Source organism: Phoca vitulina, unplaced genomic scaffold (assembly GCF_004348235.1).
Source record: "Phoca vitulina isolate PV1807 unplaced genomic scaffold, GSC_HSeal_1.0 scaffold22, whole genome shotgun sequence".
NCBI lineage: Eukaryota > Metazoa > Chordata > Mammalia > Carnivora > Phocidae > Phoca > Phoca vitulina.
This window is the reverse complement of record NW_022589725.1, coordinates 1,231,991-1,248,821: the sequence shown is the minus strand read 5'-3', so window position 1 is coordinate 1,248,821 and position 16,831 is coordinate 1,231,991. Positions and strand designations below refer to the sequence as shown.

Below are 16,831 nucleotides of genomic sequence, written 5' to 3'. Positions count from 1 at the left end.
TATCCCGCCACACTCATCTTAGCACTGGAGAATCAGAGATGTCTGTGACCTACGCAAAGTCCTGGAGCTCGTCCTCCCTGTGAAAATGGGCGGTAGGGAGATGGCGAACCTATGGTGAGCACAGAGAAAGCCTGTGTGTGTGTGTGTGTGTGTGTGCGCGCGCGTGCACGTGTGCGTGTGGAGTGGGGTGGTGACTGGAAAGGGAGGAAGCAGGGGCGGGGGTTAAGAATAGACAGATGCCTGTTCTGGTCAATTCTGGACAGTCTGCTCACCAGCTTCCACCAGGCCAATCATTTCCCATAAATTAACAGATCTTTCATGACCTGACTTCTGTACCCCCTGATTTTACTACTGCTTGGCATCTGTGAAGACCACCTGGAGTACAAGATTCAGGACCACAATAGCGAATCCCTCTGGGCAGAGCCCAGTACTTGGCTCACTGCTCTGTATGCAGAAGGTGTTCAGTAAATTCGTGTTCAGTAAATTCAAGCGACTCAGTGGAGATGAGAAAAGGATGCCCTGCCGAGTGAAGTCGGTCTCTGAAACCCCCCAATAGGAGCTCAGTTATACTCACTGGGACAAGAGCTTGGTTCCACTTTCCACAAGCCGTGTCAGCACAATGATGCCATCCATGTTGATGAACTCAGTGGCGAAGGTCACATCAGCAGAGAGCTTGGCCAGCTCCTTCATGGCATCCAGCCGGGTCTCCATGTTGGATGACTGGGTCCTCTCCATCAGCTGGCGTGCGGCCCGGGACTATGAGACCAGGGACAAGATGTATGCTGTCTGCTCCTTGCGGCAGGTTACTGCTCTGTGAGTTAGTAGCTCATAAAGCCTTTTCTGTGGACATCCGAGCCCGAGGCAGAACTAGTTCATGCTGTCTAGGAGCTGGCTTAATAAATGCTTATTGGATCACTCAGGGAGTTACCAGTATGCCAAGACCGATCTGGAGCTGTGTATATAGGCACCCTGCTCTATGGATTACAAAAACTTCCCACTGAAGGACTACAAAAGAGACCAGGGAGACAACAGTCCACCACCTCTGGCAAGTCACAGAGACACAGATATTGGCTCAACAGAGGGGAGTTTTCTATTAATTTAAGCCATCAGACAGTAGACCAGGTTGTCTCTTGACGTAATGAGCTCTCAGTCACTAAAAGCAACCAAGGAGAATCTGGACAACCAGCTGTCAAAGATGCTACACAAGGGATTCTTGCATTGGGGGGAGGATTTAATCTGCTGATCACCTTTAAAGTCCCTTTCAATCTCAAAATGGGATAAGCCTGACAAGTTTTTTTTGTAACTTTCTCTGAAAGCCTCTATCATTGTTCCTCAAACTGACAGTCCTGGGGAAATTTTAAGGACACCGAGGAGCCGGGAGCTTTCAAAACAGCTTTTTCAAAGTGATGGCTGGTGACCAAGCCTTCTCCTAACACACGAACTTCTCCCAACAGAATGCCTTGCTTCCTTTCTGCAAGCCCTAGCCACAAGCCCTCCCCTAGAGTCCGCCGGCCCTTCCTCTTGCTGAACTTCCTGGCTTTGCAGTCAGGGCCCCCGCAAGCGACTGACCCGCAAGTCGTCATTCTCTATTTTTTGTCTGTTAATTAATATTCTCAGCTGGAACAGAAGAGCCTTGAGAGCAAAATGCTGCTGTGGTCTTTATTTTTTCTTACAGTGCTCAGCAAGTGACTGCAGCCCGGCTCCTGCCGCTGACCGAGGAGTCAGGCCCGGTTGCCCCTCTCCCCCATCTGCCTCTCCTCTTTTATTATCACAGAGGCAGGGCTCGGGACGACACAGAAATCCTCCAGGCTCCCCACCATGGAGAAAAGGCATGCTGCGAGGACAGGTCACAGGACAGAACAATTTGAAGGGCACTGGTCTGCACCACACTTAGAAACTTCTAACTCCAAATGTTAAGGCTCCTCCTGAGACAGCGTTTCTGGGCCACTGTCCCCTACTCCAGAGAGATGGACTCCTGGGCAAGTCAGCTACCCTGCACAGGAGGTCCGTAAAATGCTGCGGCACACCTACGAAAGCAGCTCCCAGACGGTCACATCAAGCTGCAGAGCTGACGGTGGGGGGTGGAGGATACCGGCCCGGAGTCAGCCAGCCCTGGGTTCGAGAGGCGGCTCGGCCACGTTTTTATCCGTGGGACAAGCGGCAAGTCTCTTAACCTGAGTCTCTGTTTGCTCATCTGCAAAACGGGGCTATCGAGGGTACCCATCTCTTCGGGGGTCTGTCAAGATGAGATGATACATTGTATGCGAAGCACTCGTTCTGGAACTGTTAGCTGTTATTACTGCACACCACCCTTCTGCTCAGATGGACCAGTCTCTTGCCTCGCCAAGAAAACAGGGGCCATCACGCCCTTAATTTGCTGGCAGCCCTTCTACACCTAAGTGACCCCCACATCGACCATCCTCCTTGGGGACTGAGCGGTCAAAAATCCCTCCATCCGGGCTTCGGGTTCCCCCTGTCCTGACCCAGTGAGGTCCTGTTCCATTCATCACCCCCTTTCCTGCACCATCAACCTTCCTCTCTTCCATCTTAACTTGTTTTCAAAGACACGTAAGAAACTGCAACAGAAGTTAGCAGCTAGGAAGGGTCAGAGGAGGCGGGGAACTGGGTAGGTGAGGGACGGGAGTGCGAGGGAGACCTTCCACTGTATCTTTGTCAAACTTTTTGATTTTTGTAACCCAGGAATGTTTTACCTCTTTTTAAAAAGCATTATCTTTTTGGCTCCACGTCCCCGAGTTCCTGCCTTCTGCTGTCTACTTCCTTTTATAACCAAGCCTCCTGATAGTGCGGTGAAGTCGGGGACCTCACTTTGCCACCGCTGTAGCCTGGCTGTCATTCATCACAGCACGAGAACTGTCTTCATAGAGGTCACCGGGGACCATGGACTTCCCGGATCAGTGAACAGCTTTTCTGCTCTCAGTCCACTCGATCTCTGCTCACTGCAGACCATGCTTTCCTCTATCCTCACGCTCCCTGCCCCCTCCCTCCCCCCTCGGGTCTTCTGGTTTTCTCTCTGCCCTTCTGGTCGCTTCCTTAGTTACCTTTCAGGACCACTGGCAGGAATCAGGGCGTCTTCCCTTTCCTTCCACATCCAGGATATCACCACATCCCCAGGTTTACCTCTAAATATCTCTCATGCCCGTCCCCTCGTCTCCACTGTCACTTGCCTTCACTTCATGGGCTGTTAACATTTCTCATTAGCTTCTTAAAGATTCCTCCTACCACCAACCTTCTTTTTTTAGCCTATCTTCCACATTGTCACTACAGTGATCTTCCTAAAATATAAATCTAAACATAATGTACCTTCCTGCTTAAAATCTTTCAATGTCCCCACATTCCCTTCTGAATCAAGTCCAAACCCAAGAGCAGGCCATCCGGGACCCTTCCAGGTCTGGCTCCCTACTGGTTGCGACAGGCCCCACCTCCCCCACACGAAGCACATATCTCTGCTTGGGATACTTTCCATTTTCTTCTCTCTCCAGCTAACTCTTGCTTATCCTTCAACATCTGTGCTAAGCGTTCCCTTCTATGGGAAGGTTTTCTGGGAATCCTCAGGCTGAGCCAGGCAGCCCCTTTTCTGAGTCCCCACAGCTCCCTAAGCAACTTTCTGTCAAGATGCTTGAGAGAGGCCTTTGTTTCCTCCTCACAAGGTTGTGAGAGCAAAGATTGACTTTTTTTTTTTTTAAGTAATCTCTATACCCAACGTGGGGCTCGAGCTCACAACCCCGAGAGCAAGAGTCAGATGCTCCACTGACCAAGCCAGCCAGGAGCACCTCAAAGATTGACTTTTTAAGCTCTGTAGTCTTGGTTTCTAGAAGAGGGTCTGGCCCATGGTGGGTGCTCCTACATGTGTTAAATAAATTTACTCCTGATGACAGCCGGATACCTACCGGGGAGATAGCCAGCTGTAAGATGGTCCCATTCTTAATGTCACTGCGCGTCTGGGTAACAAAGAGAAAAAAGACTAAGACACAATATTAAAATTGTGCAAGCCAGCTGAACTGACGAGAACTTGCTGTCATTTATAGTAGTTGTAACTGAGCCTCTTAGGTCAGGCCTCCTTCTGCGTGCGTCTTGCCCAAGAACTTCTCAGATCCCCTCCACGTGCCCCTGGCCCTCAGGAGGTAGAAGGCACGGTTTTCCAGCCACTAGAGGAGGCAGGGCTGGTGCACCCCAACCCGCCTGGGAGGCAGCCCCTCCCCTGTAAACAGAAGCTGCCCACCTCCTCGGGCCACCTCCTCTGCCGCTCCCGAGCTGACCTGCGCTCCCGCACTCACCTGTTCGGTGATGTAGAGCTGGGGGCCATCTGCGTAACGGAGGGTGTAATACTCTGGGTTCGGCAACGACCACCTGTGGAAGAAACACACAGTACAGCCGTCCGGCCCTCTCGCTGGGCCTGGCAAAAAGCTGTAGATGTATTCATCATTTCCAGCAGAGATGCTGACAAGACAACTTGCCCAGCCTTGGGCACAGACTGGTGCAGCGGTCCGCACAATTCAGCGTGGGCCTCACACCCCACCAGGGCCTCAGGCAGGGCATTCCTGGGCTTGTAGGAAAAAGAAGGATTTCTACGAGGTCTTAGGGACATCCTCCTCAGCCTACTTCCTTTGTAAGACAATGATCCACAAAAGCTCCATTCCCGGGACTCAACTAGCTGGAGATTCCTCTCAAGGTGGGGCAGTGTTCCTATAGTTGTTAGCCTACCGTTGTCCAGAACGAGGGCATTTCTACTTACCCATCACAAACTTCCTTGATGATGGATGCCAGAGGCCGTTTCTGAAAGACAGAGAGAGAGGGAGAGAGAGAGGGAGAGAGAGAGAGATCCTTCATCTACAACCACATGCTACTCATGCCAGAGGGGCTGCCAAGGAGGACCACCCTGGGGCCTGCCTCCCTGATAGCTTCTGTTGGAGAGAAAGCCTCTCCCAAGCCGGGGGACTGACCTTCCATGGGGCGGGACAGGCCTTGACCTTCCTGTTGCTGGCTCTTACTCCTGATGCCGAAGGCCCCCACCCCTGAAGACACCCCTTGCCGTGCCCTTCCCAGCTCCCCCGTCCTGCATCACTGCTTCTGCTTCTCCTTTCAGGAGCTCACCTGGTCGATTTCAAGGAGCTGAGCATTAGCACCTGGCCACTCAATGGCTACTTTGACAATGTCTGATGGCGGTGGCATTGTTCCCAATGGGCCCTACTTCCCCAAGAAACACACACAGACACAGCCGCCTGGAGAGAAAGAATCAGAGAGAAGGAAAGAGTCAGAGAGTTTGCCTTCATTTTTCACTCATTAGATATTTTTGAGAATCAGAAGACAGATAGTGTCCAGAGTAACATATGGAACTACTTGCTTGGAATTTTTCTATATCACACTCAGACCCTCTCCTTGGGCTTTTTGTCTCTTTTAGATTAAGTCAGCAAGTGGAAGTGGGACAAACCTATCCATCAACGGCAGATCAGCCAGTAGCAAGATCTGCCAACGCAACACTTCGGTCTAAGGGTCAGGAGCACTGTGTGGTAGAAGAATGAATTTACTGCAAATTCCTGCTTGGGGACCTTGGGAGGGAGAAGCATATGCTCTGAGACAGATAAGAATAGGCAGAGCCTTTGCTTGGTTGAGTGGTTGGCTGAGGAGCCAGCCCACTTGTGTTCCGCAGCCATCCGAGGAGGATCCCAGTGTCAGCAGGGCCCGGCCACATGCTCTCTCGCCTCCTCCCTAGTTACTGCTCCACTCCTTTCCCCTCAAAGGACACAATGTGGGGCCTCCTCTGTGTGGGATGACGCAGAGTTCAGAAAATGGGGAAGAGAACTGGGACAGGAAATGCTATTTTAGTCCCTACTGCCAAGGGCAAGGGCTGCTGGAGCTCAAGCGTAGGGAGGTGAGGACTGCCTCACACAAAGGCCCCTCTCTAGGAGGACGAGGCTTCGGAAGTACCTCTAACCCCCCTCCCCCATTTGTCTCCAAAATAAAGGAAAATAAATCATTTTGAACAGGTCTGGAAGATGGGCCCATGTGACCGGTTTCCTAGGCAACTCTGCTAGCTTAGTGGTATTCCAAGCAGCAGCTAAAGCATCCTCTCTCCAAGGTCTGATGAAGGCAAGTCACTCGACTGATGGATTATTTCCATGTATATTTACATTCCTTGCCTACAGGTTCAGGAGAGGCCGCTCTCTTAATGCAAAAGACCTTTCTCCGGCCTCCGCCAGGCTCAGCCACTCACCCCACACTTCACGCTTCGCTAATGGAGACCGCCTGGCTCTCCTGAACTCGCAGCAGAGCCGTTGCTAAGCTGCTATTCGTGTGTGCTATCAACTTTTAGGCCCAGACACGGATGTCAGTCCTCACAGCCCCGTGAGCATAGACCCGTCTGGTGAAAGGGGTAAAAGTCCCTTCCCCTACACACCCATGAGTCTCCGTGAGAGGAAAGCTTCCATGACCATTTCCCCATCAGGGTGGGCTGCCCCAGAAGGCAAGTGTCAACAGCATTTCCAGCACGTGACAATGCACAGATGGTTTTCCGAGGGCTTTCACTGATTCTGCTGAGCCTTCCCAGCAGCCTCAGGAAGTAGACGGAACCAGACTATTACCTCTGAAATGACACAGCTGGAGCTCAGAGGTGGGTTAAAAGGGCCCCAGTTCAACCAGCTAATAGGTAGGAAAGGGGACAGAACTTGGAGCCGACTTTGGCCGGTGCTCTTCCCCTCCCCTCTGAGCTAGCCTGAATTTCTGTTCGTTGGAACTAAATCAAGCCTAAAAGGGTTGCGGGGGGCTAGGCTGATGGTCCCTAAAGCTTCTGCGGCGTCTGCAGCTCCAAGCAGAATCTCCCGCATGTGATGCTCCTGGGCCTAGACACACAATGGACTGTTCCCATTAGAATACCTCCTGGTTGAAAGGTAACATGGCAAAGCAGGGGTGGGACCGTGACTCTCTGGATGCCTAGGGCAGCATCCTTACCCTTACCGGTACATGTGCCATAATTAGGAGGTATGACTGTACAGTTGTGAGATCATTTTTTAAAACTGAGACATAATTTACATACGAAACACACAGAGCTCATGTACGTGTGTATATATAGAAGAGAAATACACACATCTCTCTGTAACCACCACCCGAAACAAGACTTTGAACATTTTCATCACCCTGAAAAATTCCCTCCTACCTCCTTCCAGTCAATCCCCCAGCTTCCAGCCCTCCAAGAAGCAACTCCTTTCTGACTTCTCTCGCCATACATGAGTGTTGCCTGTTTTTGCACTTTATATACACGGAAGTGCACAGGATGGCTTCTTAGACCATTTCTCATTTATTTCTTCTCTTTGCAACAAGTAGGTGGTGCAGGTGCAAGAGAAGGAGCTGGGATGATTGTCCTGCTGAAGAAGCAACTGGATTTGGACCCGACGGACTCAGGACCCAGTCACAGTCCCATCCCTAGGTGTCTGGGCAATGTGGACGTGTCCCTTTCACCCAAGTCTCTACTGTGGGATGTGAGTGTTGAACTAAAGCACGTGTAGAGTGCATCCTAAGTCTAAAAGTCCATGATTCTAAAGTAGAACTTACAAATCCAAATGAAGATTGCCCATTTCAAAGTCTACACCCAAAGAAACCACGCCCTTATTTCCGATGGTACTGCTAAGAAACAACTGTTATTTGTTAGAACTCCTTTCTGGATACTGTCTTTGGAGACAATGAAGCTAAAGCTCATTATTTGGCCATTCCACTTTACTCTGACCCCACTTGGCATTTCCTAGGTTGACTGTCTCTTTATTAAATTTCGCCCTGAGTGATTCTTGGCTGTTTCAAAAATTCATAGTCATTTTAAAGCGTGGAGATTTGCAACCACCGAGACTATTCAAGAGATACTATGAGCCCCCATTCTCAGCAACTCTGCCCTTTCTCACACAGGGCAGGCTGTCCGTTTGTATTGCATGACACTCTCCCCAACCCTGCCCCAGCTGGTGGGACCGAGGTGAACGCTCAACCTCAGCTGGACGAATCCAGTTCTTTCTCTTAAATTTAAAGACACAGGCTAAGGAAGTTGGATGGCAAGGGGCCCTGGGGCAGAAAGGTCATAGTCAGCCTCAGAGCAGGTACCTTGGCAAGCCAAAGCCACCAGCAAGCCAAAGATACCAAGAAGCAAAAACCAAGAGTCTTCCAGAGGAAGCTGTTCTGCAGGAAGAATCCAGAAATGTGTAGATAAGTGGAGGCCAGAAACCAGAAACCACAAAGTCCCAAAAAGAGATGGAAAAGCCTTCCCAGATTCCATGGCTCCAACTCCTACACTTGAGGCGCCTGAAATTTCCCTGGATCCTGCCCCAAAAAAACCTCCTTTAAATGGAACTAGTCTGCTTTTCTGTTCACTGCAATGAAAAGGCCCAAGACTAAGTTTGACCCCAAGCTTTGAAGGAACTCTTGATATGGGGGCCCCCACAGGCAGCAGCGAAACAGGCCAAGGGTAATGACAGTGAGTAGGCCCTTACTTAACACGAGCTCAATTAGTAAAGAGTAAAACCCACTTAGATAAGTCTGGTGTGTTTAAAACAGATTAGTTATCTAAGTGACCTTTTAGTAATCATGTTGTATATAATAGTAATGGATAGACAGCCTCTTTACAGTTGATCACTCTTTTTTTTTTGAGATTTTATTTATTTACTTATTTATTCATTTATTTTACGGGGAGGGGGGAAAAGGGGAGGAGCAGAAGGAGAGGGACAAGCAGACTCCCCGCTGAGCGCAGAGCCTGATGGGGGGCTCATTCCATGACCCTGAGATTAAGACCTGAGCTGAAATCAAGAGTCGGTCGCTTAACCCAATGGGACACCCAGGTGTCCCTGATCACTCACTTTTTTTTTTTTTAAAGATTTTATTTATTTATTTGACAGAGAGAGAGAGAGAGAGAGACAGCGAGAGAGGGAACACAAGCAGGGGGAATATGAGAGGGAGAAGCAGGCTTCCTGCTGAGCAGGGAGCCCGATGCGGGCTCGATCCCAGGACCCCGGGATCATGACCTGAGCCGAAGGCAGACGCTTAAACGACTGAGCCACCCAGGCACCCCTGATCACTCACTTCTATAGCATTATTACAGCTGATGCTCAAGGAACCCTGAAAATCATCCCCACTTTACAGATGAGACAACTGAAGCTCAGAAGGGTTGAGAAGCTTGTCTTCCACAGGGCTCTTTCCCACACCTCCCCTCCCCCCCAAAAAAAGAAAGAAATCAGATCAGAACTGGATTTGTTGAGTTGTATGACTTCAAAGTTTGTTCTTTTCCCTCTACATGATACTTCTTTGATGCTGATGACATTAGCTAACTATTACATAGTGCTAAGGTCCTTTTCTAAGGACTTTACATATATTGATTCATTTAATCCACACAGTAACCCTGGGTGGCATATTTTTACGCCCATTTAACAGATAAGACAATGCGAAGCACAGAGAAATTAAGGACCATGCTCAGCATCACACAGCTAATAATAATAATTAGATTCCGGGTAGTTTGGTGTTGTTTGAAAGCCATGTGAGCAGCAGGTAGATCTGTCTGTGGCCCGCAGCAGGTGCCTGGAGGATTCTGGTTTGCTGTACCTGAAGCTAAAGCACCCTGAAGGAAAGAGACCTGCATAACAAGAGCTCCCTGGTCCAACAGGGAGTGGTTCCCCCACTGTCTAGAGGAGATCCACACTTCCTCACGTGCTATTCAGTTCTTCTCCATCTAGCCAGATCTTCCCAGACTGCTTGCTGTTTCTATGAGGCAGGCCATGTTCCTTCATTTCTTCCGTCCCCCTGCATGTCCTCTTCCTTCCCTGGACTGTCAAAAGAGCTCCTATTCAAACATCAAAGCCCAGGTCAGATGTCACTTCCTCTCTACCACTCTGAGCTGTCCCCACCTTTCTCTAGCAAAATGAAATAGGATGGGGCCACTGTGTTCTCACAGCATTCTGTTCAGACCTCTATGAGGGCTCTTGTCCTACTCTGTTACAGGTATTATTATTATTATACAGCTGATGCTGTATAATAACGTTTCTTTTTGTAGAAATTTGCTGAACACCAGACTCACCCAAAAGCCACTAACTTGGAGCCAAAGCACAGTGAAGTATTTATGCATCTCTCTTCCTCACTAGCTCTTCCTCCAAGGAAGGTACCCTTGTTGCCCACTAACCTAGCCCAGCACCTGGCACGCAGTTATGGCTCAGTAAGCACCGGTGTCTGCGCAAATCCATCACCTCTGACTTCTTCAACTCCTGTGAATCAGGGTTGCCTCTGAATGGAAAGGGACTGGCGTGAATTTGGTGTTCCCTGCACATCCCACCACCTTCCAGTTACACAGTATTTCCACTGTCGAGAGTCTGGTTGTCATCTCCGACATAAGAACGCGTCTCACCGGAAAACCAGGTTTAGTGCCCTTGATTGACTCTACCAAAAAGAAAGGGGCGAGTATCCCTCTGCTTTTCGCTCAGTAGAGGGGGCAGGGGACAGGAGAGTAGGATGGGTCATGTTCTCCCAAGCACATTCCTGAATGAAGGGTCTCCTTGTGGGGAACTCCTTCAGTACTTGCTTGCTTACTTTTCATTTTCATTTTAGAAAGGAAGTGGAAATTAGGTCGAAGCAATTCAATAACATTGCAAAACTCTTGGGGTTATAAATAGCCTCTTGCTCGGCGCTCAGTGGTGCTCTTGAGTTCAACAGCAAACAGCCGGGATAAGGGAGCTGTGGTTTACATCCAGGCCCAAGGGGCAAAGAAGTGATACCCCTCTTCCAGATGAAACCGCTCGCCACCCCTCACCTCCCACCCCCTTTAAAGCAAGTGTTGCAGACATCAAGCCGGCTGGGAAAACTCACCATGCCACAAACAGGAGAGAGGCACACATTTGATCTGAGGAAGGTAATTCTGTAAGGCAGGAGAATGAAAGTGCACGGTTTCAAAGGCAAAGCTGGGGAAACGAGAGAAATAGTAACCTCGGTGTCTCCAATGGAGCATTCCCGGAGTGGCCTCTGGAAGGCGTGCTTATGAAATCAACACCATGAAAAAAGGCCCCGTGGAGCTTTATCATCACCCATGCAGTGACTGCTCCAAAGAGCTGGATTCTGAGGGCAGGGTGACACAGCCCATCTGAAGGAAGGAAGTGAAAGAGGATCCCTTCCCACCAGTAAGGAATTCAGAATGAAGATTCCCGGTTTCCAGCTCCCCATCCTCCCTCCCCCCTCCTTCCCACTCTTTTAAGGATAAGGATTGATGTGTGCTTTTTTGTTCTCTTCTTTTGCTTTTGCTTCAGTGGGGGGACGGTGTGGGTGAGTCTGGTTTATGTTTCCTGCAACAGAGTCCACCATACCAGGAAGGGAACTAGAGGTCACACCCTCTTTCTAATTGAAACCGCAATCTCACTAGAGGCTTCTCCCTCTGAAATATTCTCATCTGCGGAGTGACTCAACTTCCCTGAGTTCGGACCGCTGGATGAGGATGAGCTCTCGGGTCCAGAGCGGGGGAAGTGGGTTGACAGAGCTTCAGTTTCTGCCACGCACTGCTCGAAACGCCCAGGGCCCGTCACATGCCAATAGTGGCTAACGTTTCTCTTTGTAGAAATTTGCTGAACACCAGACTCACCCAAAAGCCACTAACTTGGGCCAAAGCACAGTGAGGAAGGGTATGAGAACTGGGTAACTGCTCGGGCTTCTTCCCCTGAACACCTACCCTAAGGATCACCTAGGTCTCCTCTTACCCTGCACAGAAACCCTCTACAGGCTTCCTATACGTAGAGACCAGAGTTTAAACTCCCTAGCAGAGCACTAGGCTGACCCCAGTTCCACTCAGTGGCTCTTCAGGGTGGAACTGCCTTCCAGACTCTCCCGTGGAGATGCTAGTATGTCGCACCAGACCATCCTGTTCCCTCAAACATCATGCTCTTCTGAGTCTGAGCTTTTGCTTGAGCCGTTATGCCTTCCCCCTTAGCCAACTGGCAAACTTCTACTCATCCTTCAAGGCCCAGCTCACACAATCACTCATGGGTGTGGCTTTCCTCGTCTCCGCACCTCAGGCAGAATTAACTGCACCCTCCTCTGCGCTCCCAGTCTTTTATACAAAGCTTCACAGTCCCACTGACTTGTAATTCTCTATGTGCGGCCTCCTCCCCTGCTAGTAAAGTGTGAGCTGCACACAAACACATCGGCAGCGCCCGGGAGCCGGCAGTCATGGAGGATCACCCACTCAGTCAGAATCTGCCTTCTAACAAGACCCCCGGGGGTTCACACGCACGGTCAAGCCTGAGAAGCAGATTCTAGACCAGTGGTTCTCAACTCTGGCTGTGCACCATCAATGCTCACCCCACGCCACCGAACCCCTTCCCCACCCAAGTGATCCTAACGGTGGTCAGGGCTGAGAGCCATCCGAGAGCAGGGACGCATCCAGCCTGGGTCTCCTACCCGCCCCCCTTCCCCAAAGCTGGCAGCACAATGCCTGGCACGCTGCAGCACCTGCAGAATTCCACACTGAAAGTACCCTCCATGGGGCACCTGGGTGGCTCTTCATGTCAGCTCCAGTCATGATCTCAGGGTTGTGAGATTGAACCCCGCCTTGGGCTCTGCACTGGGCGTGGAGCCTGCTTAAGATTCTCTCTCCCCCTCTCCCTCTCTAAAAATAAATACATAAATAAATAAAATAAATAAAAATACCCTCCAGGATGTCCTGAGACCTAACGGCCTTTCAACAAGAATAAAAAACACTACAGAGGACTGTCCATTGCCTAGAACTTTACAAATCCCTAACTATAATAATCGACAGATTTAGAAGGGCTCAGTATTTACAGACTGCTTGCCTCAGTTTTTGGAAGTGAAACAGACACTGAGATGGAAAATACTGATGAACTTTAAGAAACTGTTCCCCTTCAACAGACCACTGTGGCTGCAACAGGGTGGCAGGGCTTGTGGGGGGAGGGGGCATGGTGAGCTGAGAAGAGTCCTGGGTTAGGGCTGAAGGCCCGGGCTTTGGGCCCAACTCTTTCAATACCGACCATAACAAAACAGCACTGTTCTCGTTGTAAAATCAGGCCAAGCCCTCTCATTTTATAAATAAGAGAACTGAGGTCCAGAGAAGCTGGCAAGGCCACACCACCAGTTGGGGACAAAAGAAGGTCTTGGTCCCCCATGCCTGGGTTAGTTCCCTCTCTGCAGCACAGGAGACCCGACTGCCCAGATTCACCACGACCACGAGCCTCTCTAACCCTCTTGTCCTGATCTACGTGAGGGGGTCAGACTAGATGTTTTTGGGGTCTCTTCCTACCTTGACCTTCTGGTGAACCAGTGTCACTTAATGGTTAGGAGCTTTTGTTCTGGAGTGGGCCAGACCTGGATTTGGATTCCAGCTCTAACAATTTCCATATCTGTAAAATGGGGATTAGAATCAACCCTACTCTCTAAAGTGGTTATGCATATTAAGTGAGATAATCTATGTTAATCATATAAGCACAATTTCTGACACAGAGTAAGCAGAATTCCAGCTGTGTGAACTTGAAGAAGTTGCAAAAACACTGTAACCACATTTCCCAGCATAAAAAAAACCCCTACCCTCCAGGCTGCAGGATACTGATGACAAAATGAGAACATATGTGAAGGCAGAGGAGGAGACAAATCAATACAAAGGCAAAGCACTGCTGGTAAGGGTGTTCTGTTATTATTATTATTATTATTTTCTTCTAGAAAAAGCACCTTGGAGACTTTTTAGTCAGTGCCAGAGCCATGGCCAATACAAGGCTTGCCACATAACAGGCGCTCAACAAATCTTGCCTGGTGACTCATTAAACCAGCATGCCTAGTGGGGTGACAAACTCAAACGCCTTAAGCAGCTGGGCAGATAAGTAAATAAGCCAAATAGCGTCTATGCAGGCACGGAGGCAAACTGCAAAGCACCCACCTCACCTAAAGGAACTCAAATTCAACACTTTCAAACACATTTCACAGCTTGGCCTCGACAGCAACTTTGCAGGCTCTGCAGACTGCTGATTCTGGTTCTCCATCACACCACAAGGTTGTCTTGCGCATCATCTAGATCACCCTGTGATCTGGTCTTGTCTTTCCGCGGTAAGCATCCTGAAAATGAAGGCTGTGACTTACACTCCCCAGTCCCCCTAAATAGCCTAGAACTGTGCTGGCCTCGCACTGAGGGGAACCTAACTCGGTGAGCAGTTGTGGAACTGAGCAGCCAGGATGCTAACTCGAGCGTGGTGCTCCCAGGACCGCTGCGATGCTGCACGGCGTGCATATTTTTCTCCCCAGATCCTGGGACCAGGGTGTAGACTGCTGAGAGGTACAGGGACTGGGTCAAAGAAGGACTTGCCTTGCAGGGTTTTCCTCCAAATGCATCAAATATGCTTGTTCCTGAGCCACCTAGACAGGTGGTACTGATGCGTCCAGACACATTGCTCTGCATGAAACCAGACAGAATACACAATATAGCCACGGGTGCCACTGTTCTCAAGTTCAGTCCCCACTTCCTGCACCCCCAAACTTCCTTGGCACCTCCCAGAGGCAGCACAAGGTATAGAGAGACCAGACTCCAGATTAACACATGAGGTCCTGGTCCTCATGTTCCCTCCTCCACTCACAAACTCTAGGATGAGCACCAGCAGGCAATGTAACTTTTAGGAGCTTCCTCATTTTTATTAGTAAAATGCAGGTAACAATAACTACCTCAAAAGACTCTAAAGGGGATTAAATGCCACAGGTATACGAAGCTTCCAGAACTGCACAGTCCAATACGGCAGCACCTAACCTGTGTCCTGTACAGCCGCCGAGCACTGGGCATGTGGTCACCACAAACTGAAACGGACTGGCCGTAGGTAGAAAACACACACCAGACTTCAAAGACTTAGTGCACCCACAAAACTGTGAACTATCTCACTAATAGTGTTTTTATATTGATCACATGTCAAAATGATGTTATTTTGGAATATAATAGGCTAAGTAAAATGTGTTCCAAAAATTAATTTCACCTGTTTCCTTTTACTTTTTTAATGTGGCTACTAAAAAATTTAAACTACACATAGTGCATTTTATTTCTATTGGACGCTGGGTATTGCTCTGCAAAGAAAGTATTCCAATGTTGGTTTCCTTCCCCCACCGGCAGGCTAGCAGGGACCACGATTCACACCCCCTTCCTCCTGTCAAAGCCATGTCCTCCATCCCCTTATTTAATAAATATTTACAGTGCCTGGTCCTGTGCAAGACGCTGGAGATACAAGGGGCAAAACCAGACACTATCTTCTGGACCTTATTATCTGCTGGAATGGACAGACATTTTAATACTTTCACAAATAAAAGTAAAACTGCAGTTGTTCAAGTGTGGTGAAGAAGTACACAGGGTGACAAAAGTGGGGAATTCACCTGGAGGAGGAGTCAGGGCTCAGGCATGCCTCCTAAGGAAGTGATACTTGAGTGAAGATTTGAAGGATGAACTGACAGGCGGGGAAGAGCCAGCCAGGCAGAGAAGGCTTAGTGTGAAGACCCGGAGGAGGGCCAGGGCTTGGTATGTAGAAGGAACAGGAAAAGGACAGTGTGAAGAGTATTGAGCGGGAGGGAGAGGTTGGAGGTTCCAGATCTCCAGGGCTTGGGCGAGGATCTGGGGCTGACCCTGCAAGAGGTGGGCAGCTGGCCAGTTTTAAGCAGCGGAGTGTCCGGATCTGATGTGCATTTTGAAACATCCCACCGGCCACGGTGCGAGGCCCACAGCAGAGCGGCCCGAGCGCGGGGGGCACATCAGGTAGGACAATGCAATCGCCCAGGTAGGAGGCGACAGACGCCTGAACTGAAGGGGAGCGGCGGAGATGAGAAGTAGATGGACTGGGGGCCACATAGCCGGCCGGCTCGACGGGGCGGGGTGATGGGCAGCGAGTGCGTCGGCGGCGGCGATGTCGAGAGAGACTCCCCGGCCGCGGCCGAGGGCCACCCGGCCGCAAACACTCCCCCGGCTCCCATCGAGCGCTCTCCCACCCCGTCCCTCCCCCATCTGCTCCTCGCGCCCGCAGGCTTCATCCTCTCACCCTCCTCCTCCCTCCGCTCCTCCAGGCTCGGCCCGCCCTCTTCCCCACCCGACGCCCCTCCGGGTCGGGGACCCGCGCCCCTCCGGCCCGGCAGGGCCGCGACCCCTTGCCGAACCGGCGCGGTGCAGCCGGGGCCCGCCCTCCAGCCCCTCAACCGCTGGGGCAGATGCAGGCCGCAGCCTCCGGCCCTCTTCCCGGCCCGGCCTCTCCTCCCCGCATCCCTCGGGCCAGGCCCCTCTCCGCCGCCCGCCACACCCCGGCGCCCGGCGCGCCCCTCACTCACCAGGGCGCCGACCTAGGCCCAGCTCCCGCGCCCGGGTCTCGCCTCCGCGGCTCCTCCAGCCTCCGCCCGCCCCGCCTGCCCGGGACCCCGCCCCCGCAGGCCGACCCGGGCTCCTATTGCTCCGCTTCGCCGTCACGCTGAACTCTCTTTCTTCAATTGGGTTGCTTGCCTGTCACTCAGGAGAGGGCGGGCCCAACTGCCGGGGGAAGCGCCGGCTGTCCCCGCCCCACTGGCGGAGGCCTCTTAAAGAAACAGGCTTCCTTCCCTCCCACCCTCACCACCCACCCTGCGGGCTGTGGGGTCAGAAGGAGCGGGATTTCGCAGCCGATCCAAGAGGCGGCCTTTTCTCCCTCAAACTTTTCTTTTGGCACAGCCCGGGAGTGAAGGAAAAGGCTTCGGTTCCCTGTGACAACTCGGAGATTTTGAGGGCTGAGCTGTCCTCTGGTGGCACTCAGCCTCACGCTCCGCGGGCATGTAATGCACACTCAACAGTGGGGATAACTGAGTGGGAGGTGAC

The 16,831-nt window shown here is 51.0% G+C and overlaps 1 protein-coding gene across 3 annotated transcripts in view; it reads right to left on the bottom strand.

Moving 5' to 3' along the window:
* Positions 1-16,419, bottom strand: part of ELMO2 (engulfment and cell motility 2) — a 38,483-nt gene extending 22,064 nt beyond the window's left edge. Inside the window, exons 1-7 of one of the 3 annotated variants that reach the window (XM_032419184.1) lie at positions 16,315-16,385; positions 14,330-14,416; positions 5,113-5,240; positions 4,754-4,794; positions 4,296-4,368; positions 3,909-3,959; positions 575-756 (exon numbers count right to left, since the gene is read on the bottom strand). In XM_032419184.1, coding sequence (XP_032275075.1) covers positions 575-756; positions 3,909-3,959; positions 4,296-4,368; positions 4,754-4,794; positions 5,113-5,190 — 425 coding nt within the window. In that variant the 5' untranslated portion in view covers positions 5,191-5,240; positions 14,330-14,416; positions 16,315-16,385. Of the gene's footprint in view, positions 1-574; positions 757-3,908; positions 3,960-4,295; positions 4,369-4,753; positions 4,795-5,112; positions 5,241-13,911; positions 14,283-14,329; positions 14,417-16,314 lie in introns of those variants that run through there. The other 2 variants (XM_032419183.1, XM_032419185.1) reach the window with 2 other exon arrangements.
* Between the last annotated feature and the right edge of the window lie 412 nt (positions 16,420-16,831).